Below are 13,484 nucleotides of genomic sequence, written 5' to 3' on the forward strand. Positions count from 1 at the left end.
GATGATCAGGTATGACATGAGAAAGGGATTCTAGAGTAAAGGGAGTTTGGGAATCAGTTACTTCATGTTTGACAGCTTCCTTTACTCCGCATTTCTCCAAAGGCTCTAATATCCTAATGTGAATCCTGAGTCTCCACGAGGGCAGAGTTGGATAACTGTTATCTAAAATTATGTGACCATAGAAACACCTTTGGAAGGAGAAGCACTGCATGGAACTAGTGTTCTTCATAGTACATTTTAGGAAATGCTTGCTTTCTAGAATAGGTTCATAAAATATCTACTTTTTACTAAAAGAGGGGAGATTAATACATAGCTAAGAGCACCCAGTCATGACCTTATCATGGAGCTCTCAAGCTCAGGGCTTCTCACTTCAATGTGCACATAAAATCATCAGGGATTATGCTATATGCAGAGTTCTGCTTAATAAGTTTCAATGGGCCCCGAGATTCTGTATTTCTAAAACTTCCCAAGTGATGCTGACACTGCCAGTCCATGAACCAAACAGAGTAGCAAAGGGCTAGGACACAAAATGACTTCAAGTGCTGAAGGTGTCCAGGAATTGCCAGAGTGCCATGTTGCCTGATTCCTATCCAAAAGAGTGGTGAGACTGTGGATGAGACTTACCAGTAAAACCTGTTGGGTGTGATGCGTTCATGCATGAGTTGCCACCGTCTTCCAAAGTCCATGGAGCTGTAGAGCTGCAAAACAAGGAAGTAAGCAGAGCATAAGCATCAAGGGATACTGTTTAACAAAAACATATGTGCCATCCTTCTGGAGATGAACATTCCAACCCACCAGAGTGCCTAACACACTCAAGTAGGCATCCATCTTATTCAGATAAAATATTATGATCATGGCTTATCATGGGGTCTTCTAGCTCAATATATACCCAATCAACTGAGGCTTTTGAACTGAGTGTAAACTATTTCTTATGCCATCCATGTCTCACCTTTAGAGGTAAAGCCTTTAGTAAAATTATATCTTCCTATTTTCTTCAAATTCCATGAAGTCTTTAGCTATATCTAAAATAATTCAGCAACACTAATTTTAAAAGTATTTACTGAACAACTCGTACATGAAAGGCACTCTGACGGATAAGAAGTTAAGAAAGAGATAGATTCTGTGCTCATAGGAAAAATAAGACACATGGGTAAAAATGCTCACCAGCTGATACCTGAGCCAATATTACATGCAAAATATTGTACTCTCAGTTTTATCTCTTACTTTATCAATCTTTCCTAAATATAATCTAAATGAAATGGACCTTTCAATGCCACTCAAGGTATCAGGATCACTCACACTCTCATGTCTTTGTAAGATGCCAAGGATTAAGACCACTCTTGTGCCTCAGAGCACATGCAGGGCCAGTGCAAGCATGGCTTCCTCCACAAAGCTTTTTCTGACCTTTAGCCCATTCACTATTTTTCCTTCTCAATTCACTGCACTCATCACTTGTTTCCACTGAGCACTTATCATGGGGAAAATATAGTATGTCTTTCAGATTTGACTGTATCATTTAGTTGTATTTTTACTCCTTGAATTCATAAGAAGTATTCACTAAATATCTATTGCCTAAATCAGTAATTAAAACAGGTAGGTAAAGACAGGTATCAACACATGGAATGAGAAAAAACAACAGAAGAGCCCCAGGACTTTGGAATAAACAAACAAAAAAACACCCTCTGCAAGGCCAAATGACTCAGACTGCACATTCTCTTATTTTATGAATGCAGAGTCTGATCCTTTATAACACAAAAGGGAAAACTCAACATCCCTGTAAGAGACTCACCAGGAGTGTAGTGTTTATTTTTAATTGAATGCCTAAAAGTATAATATCTGAATGTGACTGATAATGGAAATAATATTAATGTTTTTATTTGTATATTATTAATGTCTGACAGAGTTGCTGTTTCACATATCTTTCAGCCTTACAAGGACAAGGAAGGGAAGGCAAGACAATTATTACTAATGGAAAACCCTGCTCTCAAGCATTCTCTGATCCACTCAGGCACAGTTAACCACTTCCTCACAGTGCCACCACTGTACATACTATCTGCCTCCAAGAAGCTGTTCACACTTACTCATTACTGGTTAGCTCTCCGCTCCCTAGATGGAGAGTCAATAGAGGGGCAGTGATCATGCCTTATTCACCTTTGTGGTTACACAATGCCTGGTATATAACCAAAGAGCACACAAACCTGTTTCACAGTTAATGAGACAGTCCTAGAGAAATTACATTTTGGCCAAATGAACTACTAATAGGATTTAGGTTTTTGGAGGCCATAGCTCACATGTCCTTCCATGGATTCACAATGCCTAATTTATACTGAGAATTCCATCATGTTTACACTTTTCCACAAACATCTACAAGTGGGGAAACTGAGCAAGGCAGAAGTAGGTGGCCTTCAGGTTTATGGGAAAGGGGTCAGGTGAAGGCCATGCATGTAATCACAGGTAGCTGCAGACCCAGTGCCCTCCGGCGTACCACACTCGGTCACGTTCCCACCGGTAAGTTGTGAGCCCCAAATCTCAAAATGCATACACAATTAACTTCTGTATGAACTTCTGGTAATCTCAACAAAGTTTTGAGGGGCCTGGAGAAGCCTGGTCCCATTTCAGTTTCATTCAGCAAATATTTACTGAACATTGTCACCATGAACTACATTTTTGAAGTCTCCTTTTAGTTTAGTAATGAATAGATATGTTTCTGTGACGTATATATAAAACCTGAAGACACTGAAAGATACTGAAAACACTGAAACTCAGTTCTACAAAGGGACTGTAGCAACAATATGGAAAGCCAGGATATCCAAGCTGATTGAGCTGATTCCAGGATTATACTATACCACACCAACTCCACCAGCTCTCATGGTTTTCATTAAAACTGGGCTTTCATTCTGTCAAAGTGAAAGTTGCTCAGTCATGTCCAACTCTTTGTGACACCATGGACTATAGAGTTCTCCAGGCCAGAATACTGGAGTGGCTAGCCATTCCCTTCTCCAGGGGATCTTCCCAACCCAGGAAGTACCAAATACTATATGTGTCCAACTCTGCACATGAAAAATGGGCAACACTATTGTCCCATTGCTCTGAGTCTCTTTCTTCATTCACCAACATAGTGAATAAAACGATGCAGTGGACACGAACTTGGGAAAACTTCAGAAGATGGTGAGGGACACAGAGGCCTAGCATGCTGTAGTCCATGGGGTAACAAAGAGTCAGACACAACTGAGTGACTGAACAGCAATAGATCTACACCATTAAATTAAAGAGCACTCAATCACATTTAATTATTCAGGAAGCTACCCACTCCAGTACTTTTGCCTGGAGAATCCCAGGCACGGAGGAGCCTGGTAGGCTGCAGTCCATGGGGTCGCAAAGAGACAGACACGACTGAGTGACTTCACTTTCACTTTTCACTTTCATGCATTGGAGAAGAAAACGGCAACCCACTCCAGTGTTCTTGCCTGGAAGACTCCCAGGGATGGTGGAGCCTGGTAGGCTGCCATCTATGGGGTCGCACAGAGTCAGACACGACTGACGCGACTTAGGAGGAGAGGAAAAGGGTAACCACATTTGGCACTCAAATATCTATACAGTTCCACCATGTCAAAGAAGAAGCTGAAGCTGAATGGTTCTATGAAGATCTACAAGATCTTCTAGAACTAACACTCAAAAAAGATTTCTGTTTCATTATAGGGGTCTGGAATGCAAAAGCACAAAGTCAAGAGATACCTGGAATAACAGGCAAATTTGGCCTTGGAGCACAAAATGAGGCACGGCAAAGGCTACAGAGTTTTGCTAAGAGAACACACTGGTCATAGCAAACACCATCTTCCTACAACAAAAGAGACGACTCTACACATGAACATCACCAGATGGCTAATACGGAAATCAGATTGATTATATTCTTTGTGGCCAAAGATGGAGAAGCTCTATACAGTCAGCAAAAACAAGATGGGGAGCTGATTGTGCCTCAGATCATGAACTCCTTATTGCCAAATTCAGACTTTAATTGAAGAAAGTAGGGAAAACCACTAGACCATTCAGGTATGACCTAAATCAAATCGCTTATGATTATACAGTGGAAGTGACAAATAGATTTAAGGGACTAGATCTGATAGAGTGCCTGATGAACTATGGACAGAGGTTCATGACATTGTACAGGAGACAGGGATCAAGACCATCCCCATGGACAAGAAATGCAAAAGACCATTCAGGTATGATCTAAATCAAATTCCTTATGATTATACAGTGGAAGTGACAAATAGAGTCGAGAGATTAGATCTGATAGACAGAGTGCCTGAAAAACTAAGGACGGAGGTTCATGACATTGTATAGAAGGCACTGATCAAGACCATACCCAAGAAAAAGAAATATAAAAAGGCAAAATGGTTGTCTGAGGAGGCCTTATAAATACCTGAGAAAAGAAGAAAAGTGAAAGGCAAAGGAGAAAAAGAAAGATACACCCATTTGAATGAAGAGTTCCAAAGAACAGCACAGAGACATAAGAAAGCCTTCCTCGGTGATCAATGCAAAGAAATAAAGGAAAACAACAGAATGGGAAAGACTAGAGATCTCTTCAAGAAAATTAGAGATACCAAAGGAACATTTCATGCAAAGATGGGCACAATAAAGGACACAAATGGTAGGGACCTAACAGAAGCAGAAGATATTAAGAAGAGGTGGCAAGAAGACACAGAAGAACTATACAAAAAAGGTCTTCATGACCCAGATAACCATGATGGTGCGATCACTCACCTAGAGCCAGACATCTTGAAATGTGCAGTCAAGTGGGTCTTAGGAAGCATCACAGAAACAAAGCTAGTGGAGGTGATAAAATTCCAGTTGAGCTATTTCAAATCCTAAAAGATGATGCTGTGAAAGTGCTGCACTCAGTATGCCAGCAAATTAGGAAAACTCAGCAGTGGCCACAGGACTAGAAAACGTCAGTTTTCATTCCAATCCCTAAGAAAGGCAATGCCAAAAAATGTTCAAACTACTGCACAATCACATTCATTCACACACTAGTAAAATGATGCTCAAAATTCTCTAAGCCAGGCTTCAACACTATGTGAAAACTGTGAACATCCAGTTGTTCAACCTGGATTTAGAAAAGTCAGAGGAACCAGAGATCAAATTGCCAACATCCATTGGATCATCAAAAAAGCAAGAGAGTTCCAGAAAATCATCTACTTCTGCTTTATTGACTACACCAAAGCCTTTGACTGTGTGGATCACAACAAACTGTGGAAAATTCTTCAAGGGATGGGAATGCCAGACCACTTTACCAGCCTCCCGAGAAATCTTGATGCAGGTCAAGAAGAAACAATTAGAACTGGAAATGGAACAACAGACTGGTTTCGAATCGGGAAAGGAGTACATCAAGGCTGTATGTTATCACACTGTTTATATAACTTATATGCAGAGTACATCATGAGAAATGCTGGGCTGGATGAAGCACAAGCTGGAATCAAGATTGCCTGGAGAAATATCAATAACCTCAGATAAACAAATGGCACCACCCTTATGGCAGAAAATGTAGAAGAACTAAACAGCCTCTTGATGAAAGTGAAAGAGGAGAGTGAAAAAGTTGCCTTAAAATTCAACATTCAAAAAATTAAGATTATGGCATCTGATTCCATCACTTCATGGCAAAGATGGGGAAACAATGGAAACAGTGACAGACTTTATTTTTTTGAGCTCCAAAATCACTGTAGATGGTGACTGCAGCCATGAAATTGAAAGACGCTTGCTCCTTGGAAGAAAAGCTATGACCAAACTAGACAGCATATTAAAAGGCAGAGATATTACTTTGCCAATAATGGTCCTTCTAGTCAAAACCATTGTTTTTCCAGTAGTCATGTATGGATGTGAGAGATGGACCATAAAGAAAGCTGAGCGCAGAAGAATGGATGCTTTTGAACTGTGGTGTTGGAGAAGGCTCCTGAGAGTCCCTTGGGCTGCAAGATGATCAAGTCAGTCTATCCTAAAGGATAGACTAAAGGAAATCAGTCTTGAAAAGTCTTGGAAGGACTGATGCTAAAGCTGAAACTCCAATACTTTGGCCACATGATGTGAAGAACTGACTCATTGGAAAAGACCCTGATGCTGGGAAAGATTGAAGGCAGGAGGAGAAGGGGACTACATAAGATGAGATGGTTGGATGGAATCACTGACTTGATGGACATGTGTTTGAGTAGGCTCTGGGAGTTGGTGATGGACAGGGAAGCCTGGGTGCTGTGGTTCATGGGGTCTCAAAGAGTCGGACACTACTGAGTGACTTAACTGAACTGAACCATGTCAAAGGGGAAAATGGGGCAAAGGCTAAGGCACTAGAAAATGAGAGATAGGAAAGATAAATTTGAGTAAAAATGGAACAGTGAGGCTTCTTGGAGAAATGTACTTTGAGCTAGGTTTTGTAACAGGCGATATGGAAAAGAGGCATGTTAGATCAAGATTTTCCAGGGTGAGACACTAAGAAGAAAGTTGTCAATATGGTGAAGGTCCTGAGCTGGGTTCTGGGGAGCTTTTAAGAGAAAGAAGGGACATGATGACAGTTGCTAGTGAAAAGCAGATGGAAATTGTCTATTTGTCTGTCTCCCTGTTCATCCACTCATCAATATCTATCTTCACCTTTGTGGTTGTTGTTCAGTTGCTCCCTTGTATCTGATTCTTTGCTCCCCCATGGATTGCAGCACGCCAGGCTTCCCTGTCTTTCACCATCTCTCGGAGCTTACTCAAACTCATGTCCATAGCCAGTGATGCCATCCAAACACCTCATCCTTGTTATCCCCTCCTCCTTCTGCCTTCAGTCTTTCCCAGTGTCAAGGTCTTTTCCAATGAGTCAGTTCTTCAGGTTATGTGGCCAAAGTATTGGAGTTTCAGCTTCAGCATCAGTCCTTCCAATAACTATTCAGGACGGATTTCTTTTAGGATTGACTGGTTTGATCTCTTTACAGTCCAAGGGACTCTCAAGAGTCTTCTCCAACACCACAGTTCAAAAGCATCAATTCTTTGGCACTTAGCCTTTTTATTGTCCAGCTCTCTCATCCGTACATGACTACTGGAAAAACCATAGCTTTGACTATAGTCAAAGCCCCTTTGTTGGCAAAGTAATGTCTCTGCTTTTAATATGCTCTCTAGGGTTGTTACAGCTTTTCATCCAAGGACCAAACATCTTTTAATTTCATGCCTGCAGTCATCATCTGCAGTGATTTGAAGCCCCAAAGTATAAAGTCTTTCACTGTTTCCATTTTTTCCCCATCTATTTGCCATGAAGTGATGGGATTGGATGCCATGATCTTAGTTTCTGAATGTTGAGCTTTAAGACAACTTTTCACTCTCCTCTTTCACCTTCATGAAGAGACTCTTTAGTTCCTCTTTGCTTTCTGCCATAAAGGTGGTATCATCTGCCCATTTGAGTTTATTGATATTTCTCCCAGCAATCTTGATTCCAGCTGTGATTCATCCGGTCTTGCATTTCGCATGATGCACTCTGCATATAAGTTAAATAAGCAGAGTGACAACATATAGCCTTCACATACTCCCTTCCCAATTTGGAACCAGTCCATTGTTCCATGTCTGTTCTAACTGCTGCTTCTTGACCTGCATACAGGTTTCTCAGGAGGCAGGTAAGGTAGTCTGGTATTCCTATCTCTGTAAGAATTTTCCAGTTTGTTGTGACCCACACAGTCAAAGGCTTTATTGTAGTCAATGAAGAAGTAGATGTTTTTCTGGAATTCTCTTGCTTTTTCTATGATCCAACAGATGTTGGCAATTTGATCTCTGGTTTCTCTGCCTTTTCTAAATTCAGCTTGAACATCTGGGAGTTTTTGGTTCATGCACTGTTGAAGCCTAGTTTAGAGAATTTTGAGTACTATTTTGCTAGCGTGTGAAATGAGTGCCATGGTGTAGTAGTTTGAACATTCTTTGGCATTGCCTCTCTTTGGGAATGAAAAGTGACTTTTTCTAGTCCTGTGGCCACTGCTAAATTTTCCTAATTTGCTAGCATACTGAGTGCAACACTTTCACAGCATCATCTTTTAGGATTTGAAATAGCTCAACTGGAATTTTATCACCTCCACTAGCTTTGTTCCTGTGATGCTTCTTAAGACCCACTTGACTTCACATTTCAAGATGTCTGGCTCTAGGTGAGTGATCGCACCATCATGGTTATCTGCGTCATGAAGACCATTTTTGTATAGTTCTTCTGTGTCTTCTTGCCACCTCTTCTTAATGTCTTCTGCTTCTGTTAGGTCCCTACCATTTGTGTCCTTTATTGTGCCCATCTTTGCATGAAATGTTCCCTTGGTATCTCTAATTTTCTTGAAGAAATCTTAAGTCTTTCCCATTCTATTGTTTTCCTCCTTTTCTTTGTATAGGTCACTTAGGAAGGCTTTCCTTGTTTTTCTTCGGAACTCTACATTCAAATGGGCATACCTTTCCTTTTCTCCTTTGCTTTTTGCCTCTCTTCTTTTCTCAGCTATTTGTAAGGCCTCCTTGGACAACCATTTTGCCTTTTTGTGCCTCTTTTTCTTGGGGATGGTTTTGATCACCACCTACTGTACAATGTTACAATGTTACAAACCTCCATCCATAATTCTTCAGCTGCTCGTCTATCATATCTAATCGGATCTAATCTGTACATTGGAGAGGTGTTTGGGTGGAAGGAGAGGGTTTGTGAGGACCACACCATCCCACTTGGAAGAATACACCTACATAATTTATTGGACCGAGTATTCCATGCAGGGTTTTAAGAAATGGGACCACCCTCTTTTTCATGGCATTGCTCAAACTTAAAACAGGTGTTTCTCAATTAAAAATAGAAGAGACTTCAGTTGGTGCCTTCTATCCAAAGATATCAACCAGACTCTCTGTCAACACAGATTCTAAATGAGCAAATAGAACCCCAAATTCCTTCAAGTAAAACCTAGCATGATTGTGTCTTCCTCTGCTGCAAAATCTAGTGACAGGTCAGGGAAAAACCTTGGAGGTTGCACTGATGCCACTGGAGTCTTCATCCCCCAAGAAATCATCAGCCCTTCCATCACAGGGGACCTTGAACGTGGCAGAATGCAACCCCCCACAGCTCCTGCTCGAGCATACCCTCAGGAGAAGCATGACTCCTCTCATCTCATGCTCTTCCCAATAGAAAGAACAAGAGCTCAGCTGCCGATCTCCTCATCTAAGCCTGTTCCACTTCCTGCCTCCCCGTCTCTGGTTTTGCTTTTTCAGCTCTTCAGTTTGACTGATGGGAGAAAAATTAAATTGAATTCTCTGCCTCAAGGCTGATTTGAATGAACAGAAACAGTAGGTTCCTATTCATTAAGGGCCTTGGATTATCTACCTTGTCTCTCAATCTACAGTAAGTTGCTGAGTCCGAAACAAATTTTATTCTCCTAAAAGCTGGATCTTTGCAGCCTCTCCAATTCATTCATTCATTCACTAAAAGTGTTTAAAACAACTACTATACTTTAAGCACTAAACTAAATTCTCAGATTGCAAAGGTTAAAAATATCATGGACAGTGGAAGACAGAAAATCAGACAATTACACTGCTATAAATTATATGTCATAATATTAATACTACTTATCTCTGCAATGGTAAGATTATGAGTAATTGATATTGTCTTCTTTTGGTTACTAGGATTTTTTAAAATTATTTCAAACATCTATTACTTTAGTAATTTAAAGACTAAAAGCTCTAACAGAGAGACGAAGTACACAGGCAATCATTCAATAGATAGTGCTAAAAGATTTTTTAGTAATATAAAAATGCTCATAATATTTTAAAAATATGTTACAAAACATGCATATATTGATGCTAATTATATTTAAAATATTGCATATCTTGAAATATATTTGAAGAGACTATGCTAAAATATTAGCAGTGGTTATCTCTTAATTGTGAAATGATGGGTAATTTACATACTTTTTAAAGCTTCTCATCATTTTTAAATTTCTTTAAAATAGATACATGTTATATTTCAACAGTAATATAAACTTATGCTTTCTTCTATTTATATTTTTATAATTTTCTATTTATAATGTATATATTTGCCTATTTTTCAAAAGGCCAAGAATTAAAATTGAAATCTTTCCATTAGGCAACTGGAATTAGACAGAGCAATATGGGATTTTCCATAAAGTGGTATTTCAGTGAGATTATCACAGATAGTGGTGAATCCTTCCTAGGACAAGCAATGTATTAGTGTTTATATAGTCCTGCATGGCTTCAACCCAAAGCATTTCATGCAACATTAAAATAAAATGTATTTTCCAAACAGCAAACATATTTAAAACATTCTTGTTTATACAAAGTTACATATGAGATTGTGTTCTCCATATCTTTCTTGCCTTATGATGGCCTCTTCCTACAACGATGTCATTCCTGACTTTTACCAAAGAACAATCCAGATCCTCTTCTCTCCCTTCTTTCACCATATGACATAGTCTCATCTCTCTTAACAAGTACATATTCAGTAGCAACACACAGAACGACCTAAATGAATCATCAGCACAGCTGGAAAATATGAGAGAGCACGTTCTTTTCCTTATTGATTCAGTTATTCGTTTCCTAATTACATCAGCCTGCCAGGGAAAAGCATTTGATAGCTGAAGAACTAAAAAGGCAATTTAAGCAATGTTAAGGAATGTTTCTCAGAACCAACATGTTGTATACAGAAAGCTTAAGTTCAAAGAATAATAAGATTGTGTTCGGAGGTTATGGGTTGAATTATGCCCCATCCTCCTCCTCCCCTGAAATGGTCTGTCAAAGTTCTCACCGTCAGTATCTCAAAATGTGACCTTATATGGAAATAAGGTCTTTGCAGATGTAATCAAGTTAAAATGAGGTCAGGATGGATGGGCCTTAATCCATTATGACTGGTATTCTCATGAGGAGAAATCTGGACACTCAGACAGACACAGAGGGAAGACATGAGAAGATGCCCAGAGAGAAGACCACGTGAAGATAGTTTTAGTGATGTATCTACAAGCCAAGGGATGTCAAAAACTTCTGGCAAATTACCAAAAGAAAAGAAGAATCAAAGACTCCTCTATAGGTTTTAGAGGGCCCATGATCCTTTTACCAACTTTATTTTGGACTTCTGGTCTCCAGAATAGCAGTACGGTGGACTTCTATTGCACCAGGGCATCCAGTTTGTGAGACTTTGTTATAGCAGCCTCTTACACCTGATACTAGGAGTAATAATGACAGATTATGTTAAATTTCTCTGTTGTTTTCTTGTCTCCACTACTAGGTATTTAGTTGTAAGGCCAGAAGTCTTGTTTAGGTCCAGATTGTTGAATTTGTGGTTGAAAGCAAAAGTCTCATTTGCCTATATTTCTCTGTCCTGTGTATCTTTACCACACCCTTAAGGGTATTTTCTAAGAATATATTTGAATTCATAATGACCATATGGCGGTAACCAGACATAATCAGAAGAAGCAACAAAACACACATTTTATAGCAGCTTTTGGTATTCCAGCCAGATTCCCTAGAGCCAGCAGATCTTCCATGTAGAGGGAAGGATGCTTTGGAATACATTTACACAGAAGCTCTAGTCTATAGGCAAACTCAAACTTAGTATGTAACTGTTCTGACTTTTTTTCTCAAAACCCATAGTTTATGTAGCATTCTGCTGAATTGTGGTCATGACAGCCTGGTCTTTCTAATAAAAGGAGACTGGTTTCTGCTCAAAATAAGTTCTCTGTATCTATTTCCTTGGTAGTCACAGAGCGAGTGGGAGGGCTAAATTGGGCTACAAAGGGCTACAGAAAAAACCCCCCTGGGTTGTGGCAATATTTGCAGAAGACAGAAGAGAAACCAGGATCTCATAGCAAGAGACAGGCCTCTCCAACAGGTGCCCTGGTTCCTTCTTCAGATATTCTCCAAAGAAATCTTTTCTTGATAACCAGGGGAAAATTTCACCTAATGCCCCTTTAAGCTCTGGGGACAGAGACAAGAATTTTTGTCCTGAGCAACCATTTTCCTTTGCTCTTGGGATGTACAAGGCATCTACACCACAGAGGTATTTATTTAAAAAAGAGAGAGACAGTCACCTAGATATGCCATTCCAATGGAGATGGCAACATTTTTCTTCACTTTCTGAAGACTTCTAGCCAAAAAGGTTTTCTCTTTCTCAAATTGTTTACATCATCCATTTCTTCAGTTAACAAATATTGATCAAATACCTATTAAGAGCCAGCCCTGTTCCATGGGTTTAAGGTATATCAGTGAACCAAAAAGACAAAAAGTCTCTGCTGTCAAGAGTCATACATTCCAGTGGAGATCAAGAACTCAAATGCCTTCAAGTCTCTTGTGTGAATATGTGAGGGGAGGTATAAGAAAAACAGACCCTTACTTGTATTCTTTAGATGCAGGCTCATTATGCTGGCATTTAAGGCACTAAAGAAATTTCTTTGCTTATCCAAGAAGATTTTTCACATTTTTATTGAAACCCTTGAGCCTTCCTCAGCAATCAATGCAAAGAAATAGAGGAAAACAATAGAATGGGAAAGACTAGAGATCTTTTCAAGAAAATTAGAGATACAAAGAGAACATTTATGCAAAGATGGGCCCAATAAAGGACAGAAATGCTAGGGACCTAACTGAAGCAGAAGATATTAAGAAGAGGTGGCAAGAATACACAGAAGAACTGTACAAAAAAGATCTGTACGACCCAGATAATCATGATGGTGTGATCACTCACCTAGAGCTAGACATCTTGGAAAGCAAAGTCAAGTGGGCCTTAGGAAGCATCACCACGAACAAAGTTAGTGAAGGTGATGGAATTCCAGTTCAGCTATTTCCAATCCTGAAAGATGACGCTGTGAAAGTGCTGCACTCAATATGCCAGCAAATCTGGAAAACTCAGCAGTGGCCACAGGACTGGAAAAGGTCAGTTTTCATTCCAATCACAAGGAAAGGCAATGCCAAAGAATGCTCAAACTACCGCACAATTGCACTCATCTAACACATTAGTAAAGTGATGCTTAAAATTCTCCAAGCCAGGCTTCAGCAATACGTGAAACGTGAACTTCCAGATGTTCAAGCTGGTTTTAGAAAAGGCAGAGGAACCAGAGATCAAATTGCCATCATCCGATGGACCATTGAAAAAGCAAGAGAGTTCCAGAAAAACATCTATTTCTGCTTCATTGACTATGCCAAAGCCTTTGACTGTGTGGATCACAATAAACTGTGGAAAATTCTTGAAGAGATGGGAATACCAGACCACCTGACCTGCCTCTTGAGAAACCTGTATGCAGGTCAGGAACCAACAGTTAGAACTGGACATGGAACAACAGACTGGTTCGAAATAGGAAAAGGAGTACGTCAAGGCTGTATATTGTTTCCCTGCTTATTTAAATTATATGCAGAGTACATCATGAGAAATGCTGGGCTGGATGAAGCACAAGCTGGAATCAAGATTGCCAGGAGAAATATCAATAACCTCAGATATGCAGATGACACCACCCTTA

General features: G+C 39.8%; 1 protein-coding gene across 5 annotated transcripts in view; it reads right to left on the bottom strand.

Annotated features, from left to right (window-relative positions):
• Positions 1 to 13,484, bottom strand: part of SORCS3 (sortilin related VPS10 domain containing receptor 3) — a 626,056-nt gene that overhangs the window by 227,664 nt on the left and 384,908 nt on the right. For all 5 annotated transcript variants that reach the window (XM_081543145.1, XM_081543168.1, XM_081543160.1 and 2 more), the window contains one exon: positions 625 to 698. In XM_081543145.1, the coding sequence (XP_081399271.1) occupies positions 625 to 698 (74 nt within the window). The remainder of the gene's footprint in view (positions 1 to 624; positions 699 to 13,484) is intronic.

This window comes from Giraffa tippelskirchi, chromosome 2 (genome assembly GCF_054371585.1).
Source record: "Giraffa tippelskirchi isolate mGirTip1 chromosome 2, T2T-mGirTip1v1.2.pri, whole genome shotgun sequence".
Classification (NCBI taxonomy): Eukaryota; Metazoa; Chordata; class Mammalia; order Artiodactyla; family Giraffidae; genus Giraffa; species Giraffa tippelskirchi.